Source organism: Pteropus vampyrus, unplaced genomic scaffold, assembly GCF_000151845.1.
Source record: "Pteropus vampyrus isolate Shadow unplaced genomic scaffold, Pvam_2.0 Scaffold46, whole genome shotgun sequence".
NCBI classification, from domain to species: domain Eukaryota; kingdom Metazoa; phylum Chordata; class Mammalia; order Chiroptera; family Pteropodidae; genus Pteropus; species Pteropus vampyrus.
Window position 1 is genome coordinate 377,801 of NW_011888827.1, and position 15,922 is coordinate 393,722.

Genomic DNA, 15,922 nt, shown 5'->3' on the forward strand with positions numbered 1-15,922 from the left:
GGCAGGGCCAACTTGTTGAGGACGTGTTCCCCAGAACAGTGTGCCCTAGGGAGCCCTGAAGATCTGAGACAAGCTCATTCGCCCTCCACGTCTGGCGAGCGAGTTCCCGGTAGGCAGGAGGCTTGGGCCCTGGATGCGCAGGTGGCCGAGCACATAGGCTCCTCATTGTCCATCTGACCTGGGGGTGCAGGCCCCTTTGACATAACCTGCAGTGCCAGCTTCTGCTTCCTGGGCACGAGATCACCTAGTGGCCTGTCTCTTTGGGAAATGCTCCACGAACGAGGGCTCACGTTTGAAGTTCTTGCTCAAGAAAGCTGCCAGCGTCTAGGGATGTTATGCAGATGACATGGGGTCACTCCCGGTATCCTGGGGATCCCATGGCAAGTTTGCTCTCGTGAACGTGCAGGTATTCTGACCGGGGCGAACCCCCCACCCCGTTTCGTGCTCCACTCTCTCCCTTTCGGAGAACACGGCGATTAATGGCCTGAAACGTCAGAATCCAAAGGAGAGGGGGTGCCGACAAAGCGGGGCTTGACTCTTTGGCGACTCCCTCTTAAATGACTGCATTCTTAAACACTGTGCTATTGCTACATTTTCCTTTTCTCTTTTCAAACTCGAAGAGCTGTTCATCACGTTTCTCAAAGACAGACCTAAATTATGGGAGGGGCGCGCCTAGCTACGTCATCGGTCATGGTTACCATATTGGAAACATGAGCCATTATCTCCTCCGACCACGGGGAACGTGAGCCAGGCTGGGCCAGTCTGGCTACCGTGGCGGAGGCAGTTATGAGTGGTGGTTATGGCCTCGGGACGCAAGGGGAGTTTTGAGTCCCGACGTGTGTGTGTCCACAAGACATCCTGACCGGCAGTCGTTTGCACGGAGAAAGCCGTGGCCTTTCTCCTCGTTTTCTTCTCGGGGTTTCATGACCTTGACCTCTTCCTGTCCGCCATCTTTAGTGCTGGCGGTGTTTCTTGAGGTAGAGGACTTCCATCTTTCATATCATGCAGTGCGTCTGTCTCTTCCTCCCCCTTAAGAACAAATCGTACCTCTGCCTTATAAGGCCTCCATTTGATGTCAGGGTTTTTTGTGTTTTTTTTTTTTGCTCCTGCAAGTCTGTTCTTGCAAAAGGGGATGCTCTGAGGATGTCTGAGCTGAAAAGCCAGCTCTGCCACTGGCTGACTTTATTGTCTGTGTGTCTGCAGAGCCCCCGTGCCAGGGCACGCAAGGGCAGTCGTTTCTGACTCGATTGTGGGGGCCTCAGTACCTTTATCTTTTCCTGTTGGTAAGTTTTGATGGCAGCTAGACTGAAACTATGCCATGGAGAAGTGGGGGTTCCTCTCCTCCAGAGCCCCAATGCTGGTAAAACATGGAAAAGCTGCTGAAATGCCAGGTGTCTGTCCAGACTCCCTCCATGCAAACTTGTAAAAATGCCCCAGGAGCGTGGTGTGTACGAAGATTCTGCGATCCATTCCTAGGGACAGAAAATTGGGTATTGGCCAGTTGGAACTTCTCATCGGGACCGTGGCGTGTCCGCTGCAGGCCCTCTCAGAGACCAGGAGGGCGAGGTTAACCGGATCAGCCACCACTTACTTGCTGTGTACCGTGACACTGAAGTGACATTTGCCGCTTCATTCTGTGTGTTTCTTCTGTCAAGACATTGGCAGCCCCAGAGCAGCGATGTTTATTCCTCCCGTACGAAGTGGCAGGATGTCTGGGAGGGCACCAGGACACCGAGGTGCCCTCGCTGCTCTTGCCCCAGAGGCTCCATCGCAGTTCCCTTGGGAGCCCTGATCTGTGCCCAGAGGGGCGGGCTCATCCCTGCAGCCCCACCCCGAGCAGTGCGGGCCTGCGCTGCAGTTACACACACCTGCCCGTCTCTCCTCGGCTTCCCCCCCACCCACCCCGACTCTCGCCCCTCTTCCTTCTCGAGAGGAATCTGTTTCTAGATTTCTCTCTTTCTCCCTTTCCTCCCCTTTCCGGAGGAATGTGTTGAAGGCGTGAACACCCTTGGCTTTCTGAGAGGGACAAACCTCAGGGGCTTATATGTCCCAGGGGTGACCCTACTGCATCCTTGAAGCTGGGGTTCCTGTTTCTTAGCTGTGATGAGTCTGGACATTTGAAAAGACACCGTCCCAAAGAAACCCCAGAAAAGGCTCAGTTCGTGAAATGTGATCTAGTCAGTCGTCCCGTTGGCATAAACTGCTTTTTTCTTCCTTAACAGTTTAAATGTCGTCTGTTCCCCCACGAAACGATTGGACAGGGCAAGATGCCGGTCTCCCATCTGTTCTCTGTTTGCATTTGGGCGCCATTTCAAAAACCACACGGCAAAAGTTTATAGGCAAACATTATAAAAAGTGACAGTCTGAAGTGCTGCTATCGCTGGTCTGGCAACAGAAAGTGTTACCTGAAATAGCTTTTTACTGTTCCAACTCTCTCCAGCGCGTCGGTTGTCTCGAGACGACATTGGTGGTCACTTCCGCTTTACGTGGACGATGAAGTCACGTAAACCTCAGCCTCTTCTGGATGTCACGAGCTTTCCCCTGCTTGGGCTCCCCTCACACACAGGCAGAATTCGTTTCCCTGTGGTTGTCAACCGGGAAGTAAGTTCATGCAGCTCATCGTTGGTGATGGCAGCGTGATGTCACACCAAGACCTGAGGTCGTGACCTCGTCTATCCACCCTGATCTGCTAGAGGTTCCTTCTCCTCCCAGCAAGTTCAGATGGATGCAACTAGACGTGCACACAGCAGAGCTGTCCGCTGCCAGGCCCGTGGTCGCAGCAAGCAGAAGCAAGTGCGTCGAGCCCGCCCAGAAGGTAAACTCGTCGCCTTGTTTGTCCAGCAGTTTTAAGGCCTCGGTGACAAAGGACAGCCAACACGAGTGCGTGCGTGTGTTCCAGCTCTCGCTCTTTTCAGATTTTAATTCGTGTCACGAAAGATAGGTGGAAACATATCTTCCGTCCGTCTGTAGAAGCCTCTGAAAGAGCATTTATTTGGTGGGTAGCAAAGTGGCTTCCGGAACCTTCCCAGTCCAGCAAGAAGGGATACGGGTCATGCTGGCCTGGGAGCTTCGTGTGGGTTTATTCCCCTGGCCTGCATCAGAAAGGTGAAAAGTATGCCAGAGCACCAGAACAGATACACCCAGGAAATGTTAATATTGCTATAAAAAGGTGTTGTTTCAATCTCCTAGGGACTACTTCGCCCTGTGTCAACCTTTATGTTTTTACAGAGCAGGTCGTGCGCTGTGGTGGGCTCGAGGTGAGGCCCGTGTCAGTGGAAGATGCTCCAAGTTAGGGAGGCTGATAGGGTGTCGTGGACTCCGCCTCGCCGGCATCAAAGGGACGGGGCAAATTGTCCTGGCTTCCCAGAGGGCAGTGGGAGGTAAACGCCACTGTGCGTTTATGTGGAGTGGGCAGGGAAGTCACCTGGAATCACGCACGGAGCAGAAACGCAGCAGCCTCACTGTGGGCACCGGACAGAGCTCCCCCCACTGAGCCAGCCGTGTGCGTCCAGGCTACACCCCTGTGTTCTCAGCACCTTGGCCTGAGATGTCTCTGGTGTGGCAGCCTGTGAGCTGGGCCGCGGGGGCTGCTGGGTGGCGTGGGAGGGACCCCGGTGGCATTCGGCCCTCCCTTCCCTTCCATGTGTCCCCATTGCCCGCCCCCTGACTCTCTCCCTTCTTGATACCGTTTCTCCCCAACCCCTTCGCCCTTTCCTTCTCCTGTTCCTTTTATTATTTATTTGTTTGTTTATTTTCAGTTGTGGTTGACATTTGATATTATTTTAGATTAGTTTCAGGTGTACAATGTAGTGGTTAGACCCTGGTATAATTTATCAAGCGATCCCCCCGGTAAGTCTAGATTTTCCCCAATTTCTATTGCTTTCAATGGCCCATTCACCCTTCCCCGCTAAGACGCGCCTGAAATCCTCCTAACTCGGGCAGGGACATCGCTGGGTTCTGCTGGGGTTCACCAAGGATGCCGCAGAACCCCGGGTGAGCCTTTTGTGCGATGATCACTCGGGAGGGGACAGTGGCTATAAGCTTTCTGAATTTACCGTGGCAGCATGTCCTGGTTTCAGACTTTGAAGGTGGATGGCTCCATTTTGTGGATGAACATTGTAATTTATTGATGTATTTTGGGGAGTTATTGTACTGTCTTTGATACTTATCATGTAATTGGAAAACCGGGTGACAGTTTTGACCTGATTTTACTGGAAATCAAGACCACTTTTAGTACGTGGAGTCATCTTACCGGTCTGTTGAGATGGGAACCCGTTAGTAAAACTGTTTTCTGCCTATGGAGGTAGAAATCCAAATATTCTCCTGTTATCCTCGAGGTCATAGCGAGTGTCTTCAGCCTTGAAAAATGACAGTGACATTTGTGGGCCCAGCAGGTTATAGTTTGGAAGATCAGGTTCCTATTGGTTGGCTAGTTGAGTCCTTATAAATAATAGTCTGTTTTTTGGGCATTTTCTTGCTCATCAGTAGATGAGGAAATGGAGGCTGGGCGATTAGGCAGGAACGGCGTTGAGTTGGAACTTAAAGCTCCCTCTGTTTCTCAGGCAGGGCAGCACCTGTTCGTCAGGTGTCCCCTGTGTCCAGCCTCCAGCAGGACGCGGTCCCTGCCCTCGAGGCCTCGCCGTCCTGTGCCCCTCCTCCTCCAGCCTGCAGGGCTGCTGTCCTTTCGGTGACACTGGCCTAGCATCTCAGGCACCCCTGGTTTCAGCAAGACTTTGTGGTTTACCTACTAAAGGTGAAGGGAAGGATTTTCCGTGAAATGCTTTCCTTTAAAAATGGAGAAATCACAACTCTCCCTTGGCTGGGAGAGATTTTTCTACATCATAATTACAACTGTCTTGCATATATATAATTTTTTAAACAGTCTCAGAGCATTCCAGCACCTCCATGAAATAGGGGCATAGCGTCTCCTTATAGCACAGCCAGGACTGAAGCAGGGTGGCTGCACGAGTCCCGGTCTGTCCACTGAGGGAGGGAGGCATTGCTGCTCATGTCCAGCTGCCTCTCTGCTCAGTGATCTTTCGATGACCAGCTCCGGCTCAGAGGAGAGCAGATTCCGTGACATTCTCGGTGACTTGCTGATCACAGGATGTGTGTGGCCTTAATAAATATTGTTTCATGACCCAGGCTAATCAAGGTAAATTTATTCTCACATTGAGGGTGCTGTTTCAGTAAGTAGTTGTCGGAAACAGGGGACCCAAATGACATCTGATCTTTGTTTTAACCAGCTGTAAGAAGGGTTGGACCAGGTGGCCTTTGGGGCCCCGTCAGATCTGATGTCCTATGAATCTGTGACTCTAGGATGCTGGAAGAGGAAGAGGGCCTGAGATTTGGGGTCAAACCGAACTCCTCCTTCTCCCCCTCCGTCCCATATTTCTCTTCCTGTCTGTCCCTTTTCTGCTCAGGATTCAGAGTTTAGCATATCTCTATTAGTCACTCGGTTCTGCTACATTAGGATCGAAACAGTCTCCGGAGGTGTGGCCCGAGGAACTGAGTTCCCAGCATCTAGGAAACGTCACTTTGCCCTTCTCTATAGAGAAGCTTTCCCTGACCATCTTGTACAGCGGGGTTGGGGAACTTTCTGTAAAGGTCAAGACTGAATATTTTAGGCATCACAGGCCATAGGGTTGCTCTGCAAGCAACTACTCAACTCTGCCATTGTTAACAGCCCCAGACAATGACAACAGTTTTCATTACGCAAACAAATGAGCGTGGCTGTGTGCCAATAAAACTTTGTTTACAAAAACAGGCGATGGCTGGGGTTGGCCCTGGCCGCAGAAGCTTACCAGCCCGGTGCCCTAACCTCCCATCTCTGTGTGTTCCATTTTGCTGTGTTTTTCTTGACATTTAAGATCACCTCACATACTTAATATTTTTTGTAGATTTTTATATTTATTGTTTGTCACCCTCACTGTAATTAAAGCTCCCCAACTTTCATTGTAGGGACTGTTAAGTGTGGGGACTGTTTTTATTCCCTGAGCATCCAGAATACAGTGTGACCCATAGTAGGTGCTCAGTAAATACTTGTTGAATGGGAAAAACAAACGTTTGAAACGTAATTGCCTGTCGTCTGGGGCTTTCTGCCCTTGTTTGGGGGCGTGTTTGTTCATATTACATTCACTTCCGTTTTCTTCCCTCCGTTGGGGTTATCTCTGTGTTCACGTCCTGGTCAGCAGCCTTCTTGGCCGGTGCGCCGTAGGGAAACTGGCCTTCCCGTGTCGGCCGTGGATGGTGGTGGCCAGCACTTCCACGGCCAGATGCCTGCAGCCTTCGCTGTTCCTTCAGCAATCGAATTGAAACATGAGGCGACTTTATTTCAGTCTGATTTGGGAGATTTATACAGAACATACGCAAGAGGCAAAACAGTTGCCTTGTGATGTTGCCCAGATTTGGAGCTGTCCCAGAGTTGGGGAGCTTTGTGTTTCTTGGACCTGGGACTCTGGGTACCATTCACAGTTCTCTTAGCGAGATATGAAAACAGCTTCACAGACCCTCGCGGGTCCCAGACAGTGGCTCTGGCTGTTAAAGGCTCATGGTTTCTTCTCACGTCTGCTCACAGAGGTTACATGAGTTGGGTCCTCTTGGGTCCCCTCCTGCCCTGCATACTTGGGGACTGTGACCATGTTCCACATGGGCCACCTTCCACGTACATGCCAGGTATGGCCTTGGGGGAGGGGAGGGACGAACAAGGAGCCACAGGACCTGAGCCCTCCCCATGGGATCTTGGTGTCTCCTCAGGACATGTTCGTCAGGGAGGTGGCATGTCCCGAGGAGCTGGTGAAGTGGGCGGACGTGGGAGGAGGGTGGCATCTGCTTCGCTCTGGGTCAGGGTGACCGATGGCAGGGTCTCATCCGGAGCACCCTGCGGAATGTGGGCCCTGAAGGATGAATGGGGTGTAGCAGGGAGGGGAGGCAGGAAGGAACGGTCCTGAGGAGACGAGGGCAGAGGCCCAAGGAGGCCAGGACCCAGGACGTGTGGCGGGGGCTGCCGGGCAGGGCGAGATCCAGCTTTTAATGCGCAGCGCGCAGTGGTTTCATTTCAGGACCTATTTACACGCCACAGAGACCACCCCTCGGCCGTCTGGGGCATTTAGCTCTTTGTTTTTGGTGTTAAGGCTTTTACTGTGTTAAGTAAGACAGCTTGCTTCAGCTCACCCAGCACAGAATCACATCTCCAGACCAGCAAAGTTCTGATCTGAGAGCTCGTGAAAACTCAGAGGGCAGTTTCGTGGAAGGACTCATCAGTTTCCCTTAAATTTGAGGCATTTCAAGCAGCTTGGTGTTGTGACAACAGGCAAAATCCAGCACAAATGAGTGTGTGTGAGTGTGTGTGTGTGTGTGTGTAGACACAGAGCCATGCAGTCACGTCGAATAAAAAATTTTGTAAAACATAGGTCCTTACACATAAAAAAGTCACAATAATGGGACCTCGGGGGGTCACATTGCAAGCGGGCTCTGATTGGCAGTCGACTTGAAGGTTTTCTTGTGCCATGTCCTTCCATGCTGGGTCTCGGGTTTGTGTTTAAAGCCCTACGGCTCGTGGTCACTAAGTGGGCAGCCTCTGCTGGCTGCTTCCTCTGGCTCTGCGCAGGAGGGCCACCTCCTGGGGTTGCGGGGAGAGGCCCGTGCCTGCTGGGGGCCGTTTGCAAAACAAGAACTGCACTCCTGGGGTGATGGGGCCACCACTGACCTGTGTTGGACGTTCTCTCCTCCTCCTCCTCCTCCCCATCTCTGCCTTCTCTCTCCCACCTTTCTGCAGAGCCACCAACCAAATACCAAATCTCCCAGCCAGAAGTTTACGTGGCTGCGCCCGGGGACTCGCTAGAGTTGCGTTGCCAGTTGAGAGATGCCGCCGTGATCAGTTGGACTAAGGATGGGGGACAGTTGGGACCCAGCAATAGGACAGTGCTTATTGGGGAATACTTGCAGATAGAAGGTGCCACGCCTAGAGACTCCGGCCTCTATGCTTGTACCGCTGCTAGGACTGTAGACAGTGAGACTGTCTACTTCATGGTCAATGTCACAGGTGAGTTGGCCCGCGAGGCCTCTGCCCTCTCTTCCCTGTTGCTGTTTTCTGGGTACAGTTTTATTGGACAATCATGGTGGGAACTAAGCAGACGCCAGGCACAGAGCTTCAGTTTGTTACTGATCTGTTTTTGAAGTTCTTGCATGGGACCTGGTGTGTCAGAGAGACTGGTCGTTAAAAATGACAGGATTCTCATGTACAAAGTAACATTTTTCTTTTAAGACAGCATGCTTTTATATGAGTAAAAACCTATCTTTCTCTCTCTGTACCACCGGCATCCTTGGTACTCAGAGCATAGGATTAAAATTTGGATGCTGAAGATTTCTGATTCTTTGAATTAAAATTTGAGTTTCTTCCATGCCGTGATGGCGATGGGGTCTGCACAGGCCCCCCCTTGGAGGCCAAGTTTAAAGTTTTGCTTTCAGAATATTAATAAATGGTTGGAAGGCCACACAGGAGCTAAGTTTTTCTGAGGGCTCATTCCTTTCTTGATGAGACCCTGAGCACTGAAAGGTTGTGTTGGAAAAAAACAAAATAATCTTTGGACGTTATGCAAAATCCGTAAATTTGCTGGGTATTTGAACACCATTTAAAGCTTAAAATCTAAATTCTGTACATTCAGTTTTTTAGAACGTTTAAATAATGTGACAGCAGAAAACATTGGGAATCATAATGTAGACCAACTGTCATCATGGAGACAAGATGTAAGCCGTTAAAACCGTCGTAACTAAACCCGGGCTCAGACTTTTCCTGTGGGCTCCTGGGCGCTGGCTCCCCTATCCGAGAAGAAAGCGGTGGGCGATGGCCTGTTGCTCGGCAAAAACACAACCATGGATGTGTTCTTTTGAATACAGATGCCATCTCATCCGGAGATGATGAGGACGACACAGATGGCTCCGAGGATTTTGTCAGTGAGAACAGGGACAACAAGAGTAAGTAACAGCCGTCTCCGAAGGTCCCGAGAGAGGAGAGCTCGTGGGGCGCCCCGAGCATCCCCCGTCGTCTGTCGACTCTCCGCGATGCTGCGGCCCCGCCTTCCTCCGCGGTGTCTCCTTTCCTGACTTTCGAACCTGAGAGAATAAACCAGCGTTACTGTGCACCCTTCTCTACCGCGCTCATCCTTTCTTGTCGTGTTAGTGGGCCGCCCCGGTCTGAAAGCAGTTACGACCTTTCTCCTCTTGGGTTTCTTTTTCCCTTTGATTTCTCGCTCTTCGGAGACACGTGGCATCTGGGTTTCTCTGTAACCGTCGCTGGTGCTTCGCTGTGATTCTGCCCCTCACGCCGGGAACACTGGAGAGTGGTGGTCTCAGCAGGGGGAGGGGAGGGATGGGGATGCTCCGGCATCACGTGGGTGGAGCCAGAGGTGTTGCTAAAACATCCTGCGATGTAGAACAGCGGTTCTCAACCTTTCTGGCACCAAGGACCGGAGCTCCTATGAGCATCAAATGTCTGATGATCTGAGGCGGAGCTGAGGCGGTGATGCTGGCGCTGGGGAGCAGCTGCAAACAGATGAAGCTTCCTTCGCTCGCTCACCTGCCGCTCACTCCCTGCTGTGCAGCCTGGTTCCTAACAGGCCACGGATCTGTACCCATCGGAGGCGCAGGGTTTTGGGACCCCTGCTATAGAGGACGGCCCCATAACAAGGAGTGATCTGGTCCAAAGTATCAGTAGTGCTGAGGTTGACAGACCTTGGCTTTTAAAACATTATTGCATACTGAGCAGAAATAAGGAAAGTGTGCCTTACTCTGCAGATGGAAAAGGGGGCCAGTGAGCGCCTTTAAAGGCAGTAAACACTGAGCGTTGACACATAGGAGGCCTTTCCTTTGTGCATAAGAACATGGCTGCTAGGAGTTGGCAGCCTGGGTTCAAATCCTGCTCCACCACGTCTGAGTTTGGTGACCTTGGGCAAGGATTTTAACTTCTGTCTCAGTTTCGACAACTAAAATGGGACTGATAACACCTGATGCAATTGTGAGGAGGATCGGATGAGTTCTTATTTGCTCAAAAGAGTACTTGTGAGTGTTTATTCGATAAAGGAGATAAAATGCAGCGTTAGGTGTGTTTTCCAGTAACATGGCCGGAATGTTCCCGAGGGGCTTTTATGTTGGTCACTGGCATTTGTGGCCCAGATTTAGACTCTACATTTTCTTAAAAGGATGTTTGTCAGTTTAGTAAATTTAAACAAGGCTTGAATAATAAGACAGTTAATTATTCAAATAGGCCCAGGGCTTTTTTAAAGGAAGAAGAGAAAGTTAATCTCGTCAAGTGTCTGGGATAATGTGTTTCTTAGGTGGGGAACTGGGTTAGTCTCCAAATCAACAGCTAGGACAAAAGGGAAATATTTTGGTTTATACAGTGTTCACTTTTTTGGCAAGAGAAAGCTCGGGGCCTGGATCACTTATATCAGCATCACTTGAGAACTTATGAGAAATGAAAATTCTCAGGCTCCACCCCTGACCCACTGAATTAGAAACTCTGGGGGTGATTCTCACGCACACTAAAGTGTGAGAACCGTTGGCTTAGGGGTTCACATGTCCAGATCTGCTTCAAAGAGGAGTTTACTGTCAGAGACCTTGCTCGTAAAACGGTGGGTAATGAGGTGGGTGAAAGTGTTTTCCACTGTGATTTGTACTGGCTTTCTAATGAGGTTATTATGTTTTCATAATAGAAGCTGGTACATCAGAAGACATCATTCACTCCTTCTTAGTTCTTTGGCTCCGGCAGGGGAGGAGGTGGTGATGAGGGCCAGCTTTGGGCCGGCTCTGTGCCGGTTGCTGGCCCAGTCAGTGCCTCCTATCAACCCGATAAGGTGGAGAGAGGAGTTGTTCTTGTTTTTGTTTTCTTTTTTGTTTTTTTTTTAGTTTTTGCTGTTTTATTGGGTGGAAATTCACGAAGCAGCGAGCGAAAGGCAAACGTGCGATTCAGTTGTGGGCCTGTCGCACGTCGATTCACAGCGCCCCTCTGCCAACACGCAGGGTGGTGATGGGGGTGGGCGAGGGTGCTTGCACTGACATGTGGGTGTCATGCTGTTGATTGGGACCTCAGATGCCATCGACTCCATTGTGTTGGCATGTCAGGATCTGTGTCGTCCTGGTGGCCTGATAGCGTGATTCTTGGTAAATAATAAGATGTAACAGCAAGGTAGAGGTTACATAACAAGTAGGCCGAGTGAACTGGATCTCTCTCCTGACTCGGAAGGCTTACGTGCCATGGTCCCCTCCTGCCTAGTGCCCATGTAGAAAGGCCAGGTAGCAGAGTACTCCGTTGAATGAATTTCCATGCCTTCATCTTGCAAGCAGGGTTCTTTGTAATTAGCTCTCAAATGACACCAACTCTGCCCCGAAATGGGTGCTTGTCAGTGATTAAGGGCCGGTGTTAACTGTACCGGGGAGATACTGCTGTTGGGAACTGCCCCTGTCTGGTGCCTCTGAAACATTAGACGTGATTTAAAGTGATAGCAGTTCTTAGCTGGCTCCTCGGCCTGTGCCATCTGTTCGTGTGATTAGGCTGGTCTGATTCACAGGTGCAGCCTGGGGTGGCTGAGATTAAGCAGCTGTGGCCTGTGTGGACAGAGGAATGCCATGGCCAGGGTAATTGGCAAGGCGGGGAAAGGGATGTTGCCTTTAAAACAATTTTTTGCCACCTCAAGTGTCAAATACCTGACCTGATTAATAGGGAAAATTGTAAAGGTACCAAATTCTTTGCATTTCCAGCCACCTGGAAAATGCTCTCGTGTCCGAATTGATTCCTTTGGTGCCTTCTGATCGTCTGGAAATGCCACTGGGTGTGCTCAAAAGTTAACAGATGATGCTCCGGTGACCCTGTGCTGACGGTGACATTGCTGGGCTTTTCTGAAGTTGCTTCTCTTTGTGGGGTTGGTAGATGTTGGTTCTGTATCTTCTTGAACAACATATTGCAGGTTATTCTCTCTGCTGGTATTCCAGATTGTCGTTTGTCTAATTTTGGTGGTTAACAGTAAGAAGGCGAGTTTATCTGCCTGGTACAGAGTTCTTCTTAGATTCTGTACAGAGCACAGAAAACGTGGTAGTCAAATATACTGGCCAAAATCAGTCAAAAATTAAGGCAGGATCATTGAATTTTGGCCATGACACTGGTATCCATTAACATCAAGGTCGGATTTCAATTTTTATAGGAATGTTTGGCAACCTTCAGGTGGATCTTAACTCTCGCCTCGGCACGCGAGACCCCGCGCAAACACGGGCTCCTCGTTTACACAGCAGATCGAGTGGCTCTGTTCAGAGTATCCGCGTCCTGTCCTCTTGCATCACAGTCAGGATCGTGTAATATCCCAGACCCGCCTTTCCCAGTAGACCGCTTCTGGAGGGCGGGGACCAGCCTGGATGGTGAGCGAATAGGTTGTGGAGTTACAGCCCTCACGCCCATCTTTTATGGGTCTCATTAAAAACAGCAACGTTCAGGTCTGGTCTCTACATTAAGAGAATAAGTTGATGTTTCCCAAAGAATACCCCTTGGAACCCTAGTCCATACTAATTCTCTGCCAAAAACGAATTGTGTTTTGAAATGAATTTAGAAAACACCTCATACTGTGACCTTTTCTTGGATACTTATAGTGGTCATCAGCATAATACATGCTCTGAAATGTTCTGTAGTAAAACGTTTAATTCTGTCCTTTGGTAGGGTTTTCCAAACTGATTGACCCTAAGAGCTGTTTCAAAATGCAGACCTATTGCACATGCTTTGAAAAATCCTCTAATGGGCCGATTTGATTGATCTGACTTTCTGCACCCTCTTAAGTCAGGCTCTTCCATCACAGGTGTGAAGGGCATTCTTAGGTCATATTTTAGCAGCTGACTAGCTGATGACCTCACACCTAACCAGCACTAGATGTTTTCCTGAGAACAATCATGTGATGTCATTATAGGCCTGGCTGCCAGGAAATAATGCTGCTGCTACATATGCCCTTTAGTGAGACAGACTTTCTGCAGACAGAAAGTTGCCATTTCAAATGCTAAGTTTTGAAATGCATCCAGGTCGAGGATTTTCAAAGGTTCTGATTTTATACTTTAGCTAAGAAAGCATAATTTTTAACTAGTCTTTGTACTAGGTATCTTAATGGGTTATCGGGCAGCAAATAAGTAGACACGTACGTCCATTTTTTTGGAGTGACTTTTATTATACCTCCAACTTCTGTTTAAGTGATTAATGTTTCTGAAGAGCTTGAGACTGAATTCTTGGGAAGGTCATGATTGACAAAAGGTTCAGGTTGGCTGCTTAACTAGAGGGAATTGATAGCGAGACAACTATATCGAGATTCTTTCTTGCTCAAGGTGGATTGGTTCTTTCTATCGTGTAGAGAGACAAGGTAATTTTCTATTTTGGTTTCATTCCTGTTGGGACCTGTGGCAGATGCCCATACCTGTGTCAGGGAGAAAGGCAATTTTTTTTTTTTTTTGGAAGTAAGTACGGTAAATGAAAATTTTTGGCCTGAGTTTCCAAACTCCTTTCATTGATTAATCTGCTGATAACAGTTTGCAGTCATCTTTGCTCTAATTGGGAGTTTTACTTGGTAGATTATATCTAAGTTGGTAAATGTTGGTTTCTCAGTTGTGTGAAAGTTCCCAAGAATTAAGAAAAAAAAAAAAAACATTGAAAAAAAACTCAAAGTGCACAAGCTTCTAAACAATTTTTTGAAATTCCTTTTTGATGAAAACCTCATCATAAATCGGTTTGGGTGTTTTATCACAGAGGCCAGCAAGGGTTCCATCCTGGACTGACTGTCTCTTCCTTCTCAGCCTCTCTTCCGGTCAAACAGCATCACCAACCAGCATCACCAACCACCTGAGGGTTTTCTTTTGAAGGCTGATCCTGGGAACTCCCAAGGGGCAACTGGTCTCCCAGTGGACTCAGGCATTTCACGTGTGGGTAACTTGCCTGGTTTAATGTATTTCTTATCGAATGCCTCGTTGGTCAGCAAGTTATTTTAATGAGATGTCTCAAAAGAGCAACTCTCCATCATCACACCCTCACTCACATCTCCATATTTTGTTAGATTTGTTTTCTCTTAGTTTATGAAAAACCAAAAGCAGATGAACTGTAGTCTTCTGAAAAGATAGGGGGGCGGGGTAGAGCTCTCAGAGACAACCCCCACCCAGGGGTCAAAGCATTCAAATGTCCTGATTAGTGATATTTTTAAAGGCCCTAATTATAGACTTAAGACAGAGGCCTTAGTGGGGCTTTAGGGAGTTTGTGAGACTTAATCTAGGAGCTGAAACAGGCTGTGTTTTTTATTTTTTTATTTTTGCATCAATAAAAATACAGTTGACAGTCACCAGCGTCCACAGCTCACATAAATCTTAGACTTTTGACTTAATTACCATGGGAGAGTTCAAAGGGCAGCCTGGAGTGGTTGAAAGAGCACTGCTCAGGGAGCTAGAGACTTGGTCTAGCCTCAGCTCGGCCTCTGGCCGTGTGACCTTGATCAAATCACTTAACCTTTCTGGATGACATTGATCACATTAGCCATTGGGCCAGATGGTCACCAAGGTCACTTTTGGCACAGTGGTAATATGATTCCATGTTTTCCTTTAAACTGCTAGGCTAGATTCTCTCTTTTTGGTTTTAGAGAGAGAGGAGACCATAAACCTTAGACGTCAGTCAGCATTGGGATACGTAAGGGATTATGTTGGGGGCAGGCTCAGCAGCCCATGTTTTCTCATTGAGTTTAAATTGCAAGGTCAATATAAATCTTCTTTCTAATCCTACCATTTGTTGACAGAATCAATATCTGCCTAGAATATAGATACCTAGAAAGAATGTTAGAACTGGGAGAGACCTTATCAGAACATTCAGTTCAACTCCCTCGTTTTATAGTTCAAGCTTTTAATAGTTGTCCATCTGGTCCGTCCGTCCGTCCATCCATCCATCCATCCAATAAACGCTTGAGTACCTATTCCTTAGGCTGAAGACGACTCAAGCTATACCCTGCAGATGCTCCACTCTTGTTGGCCAGCAGAAATTAAAAGGAGTATTTTTCAGTTATGGGAACACACGTAAATAACAGGTGGCCCAGAGAAGGAATGGTTAATCTTCACCGTGGAATGGATTGGTTAAGAAAGGCTCAGTTGAGGGAAGTGTCTGTAGGGTTATAAATTTCTGTTTAGCCAGCTACATCTTAAGAGACTTTGTATTAAAGTAAAATTCTGCTTATTTAACATTATTACTAATATACAGTAACTGTTTCAGTATAATAAATGGTAATGAGTAGGGTATCCTGTACCTCGATGATGGGATTTTACAGTTTATTTCGGCAGGTCTTCCTGTTCCTTTAACCTGCTTACTTATTAGTATTTAATGACTAAGAGAGCATCTTCTACATATTACATCAGAAGATCCGAGAATATCAGAGCAGAGGGGGCCATACTTATCATCTAGGTCCACGTGTTTGCTCCCGATTTAGCATAATTCATGTTTTATGCCATTGGAAGTTTATATCACAGTTTCTCTTAAACCCACTCCTCATATATCCCTGAGGTTATGTAAAGCGGAGGCTTATACGTGTCTTTCAAGCAACGTGGTGTGGCCTTGGCTCGCAGATTCATTTTAAATAAAGCTGCTGAGTAAACATCCGTACTGAGCACCTGCTATGTGCAAGGGTCACCCCTGCTTTTGTAGATTATTAATTTGTTAACCAGACTCCTTGTCCAGATGAAAGTCATTAATGGGATGGACGAGGCCTCCTTAGGTAGATGAGTTTGTCAGGATCCTGGCCCCTGTCTTTCACCCACTGCATTGTGGTTTTGGTGGCCCGGGCATTTCCGAATGGGTCCAGGCTGCAGTAAATGGCAGGAAATACTGAGGACACGAAGAGTTTGCAGAGGACATGAGACCACAGATGAA

The 15,922-nt window shown here is 48.4% G+C and overlaps 1 protein-coding gene across 4 annotated transcripts in view; it reads left to right on the forward strand.

Annotated features, from left to right (window-relative positions):
- Positions 1–15,922, forward strand: part of FGFR2 (fibroblast growth factor receptor 2) — a 101,214-nt gene that overhangs the window by 18,539 nt on the left and 66,753 nt on the right. For 3 of the 4 annotated variants that reach the window (XM_023530083.1, XM_023530082.1, XM_023530085.1), the window contains exons 2-3: positions 7,778–8,044; positions 8,899–8,976. The exons of the other annotated variant lie outside the window; for it this stretch is intronic. In XM_023530083.1, the coding sequence (XP_023385851.1) occupies positions 7,778–8,044; positions 8,899–8,976 (345 nt within the window). The remainder of the gene's footprint in view (positions 1–7,777; positions 8,045–8,898; positions 8,977–15,922) is intronic. 4 annotated transcript variants of the gene reach the window in all.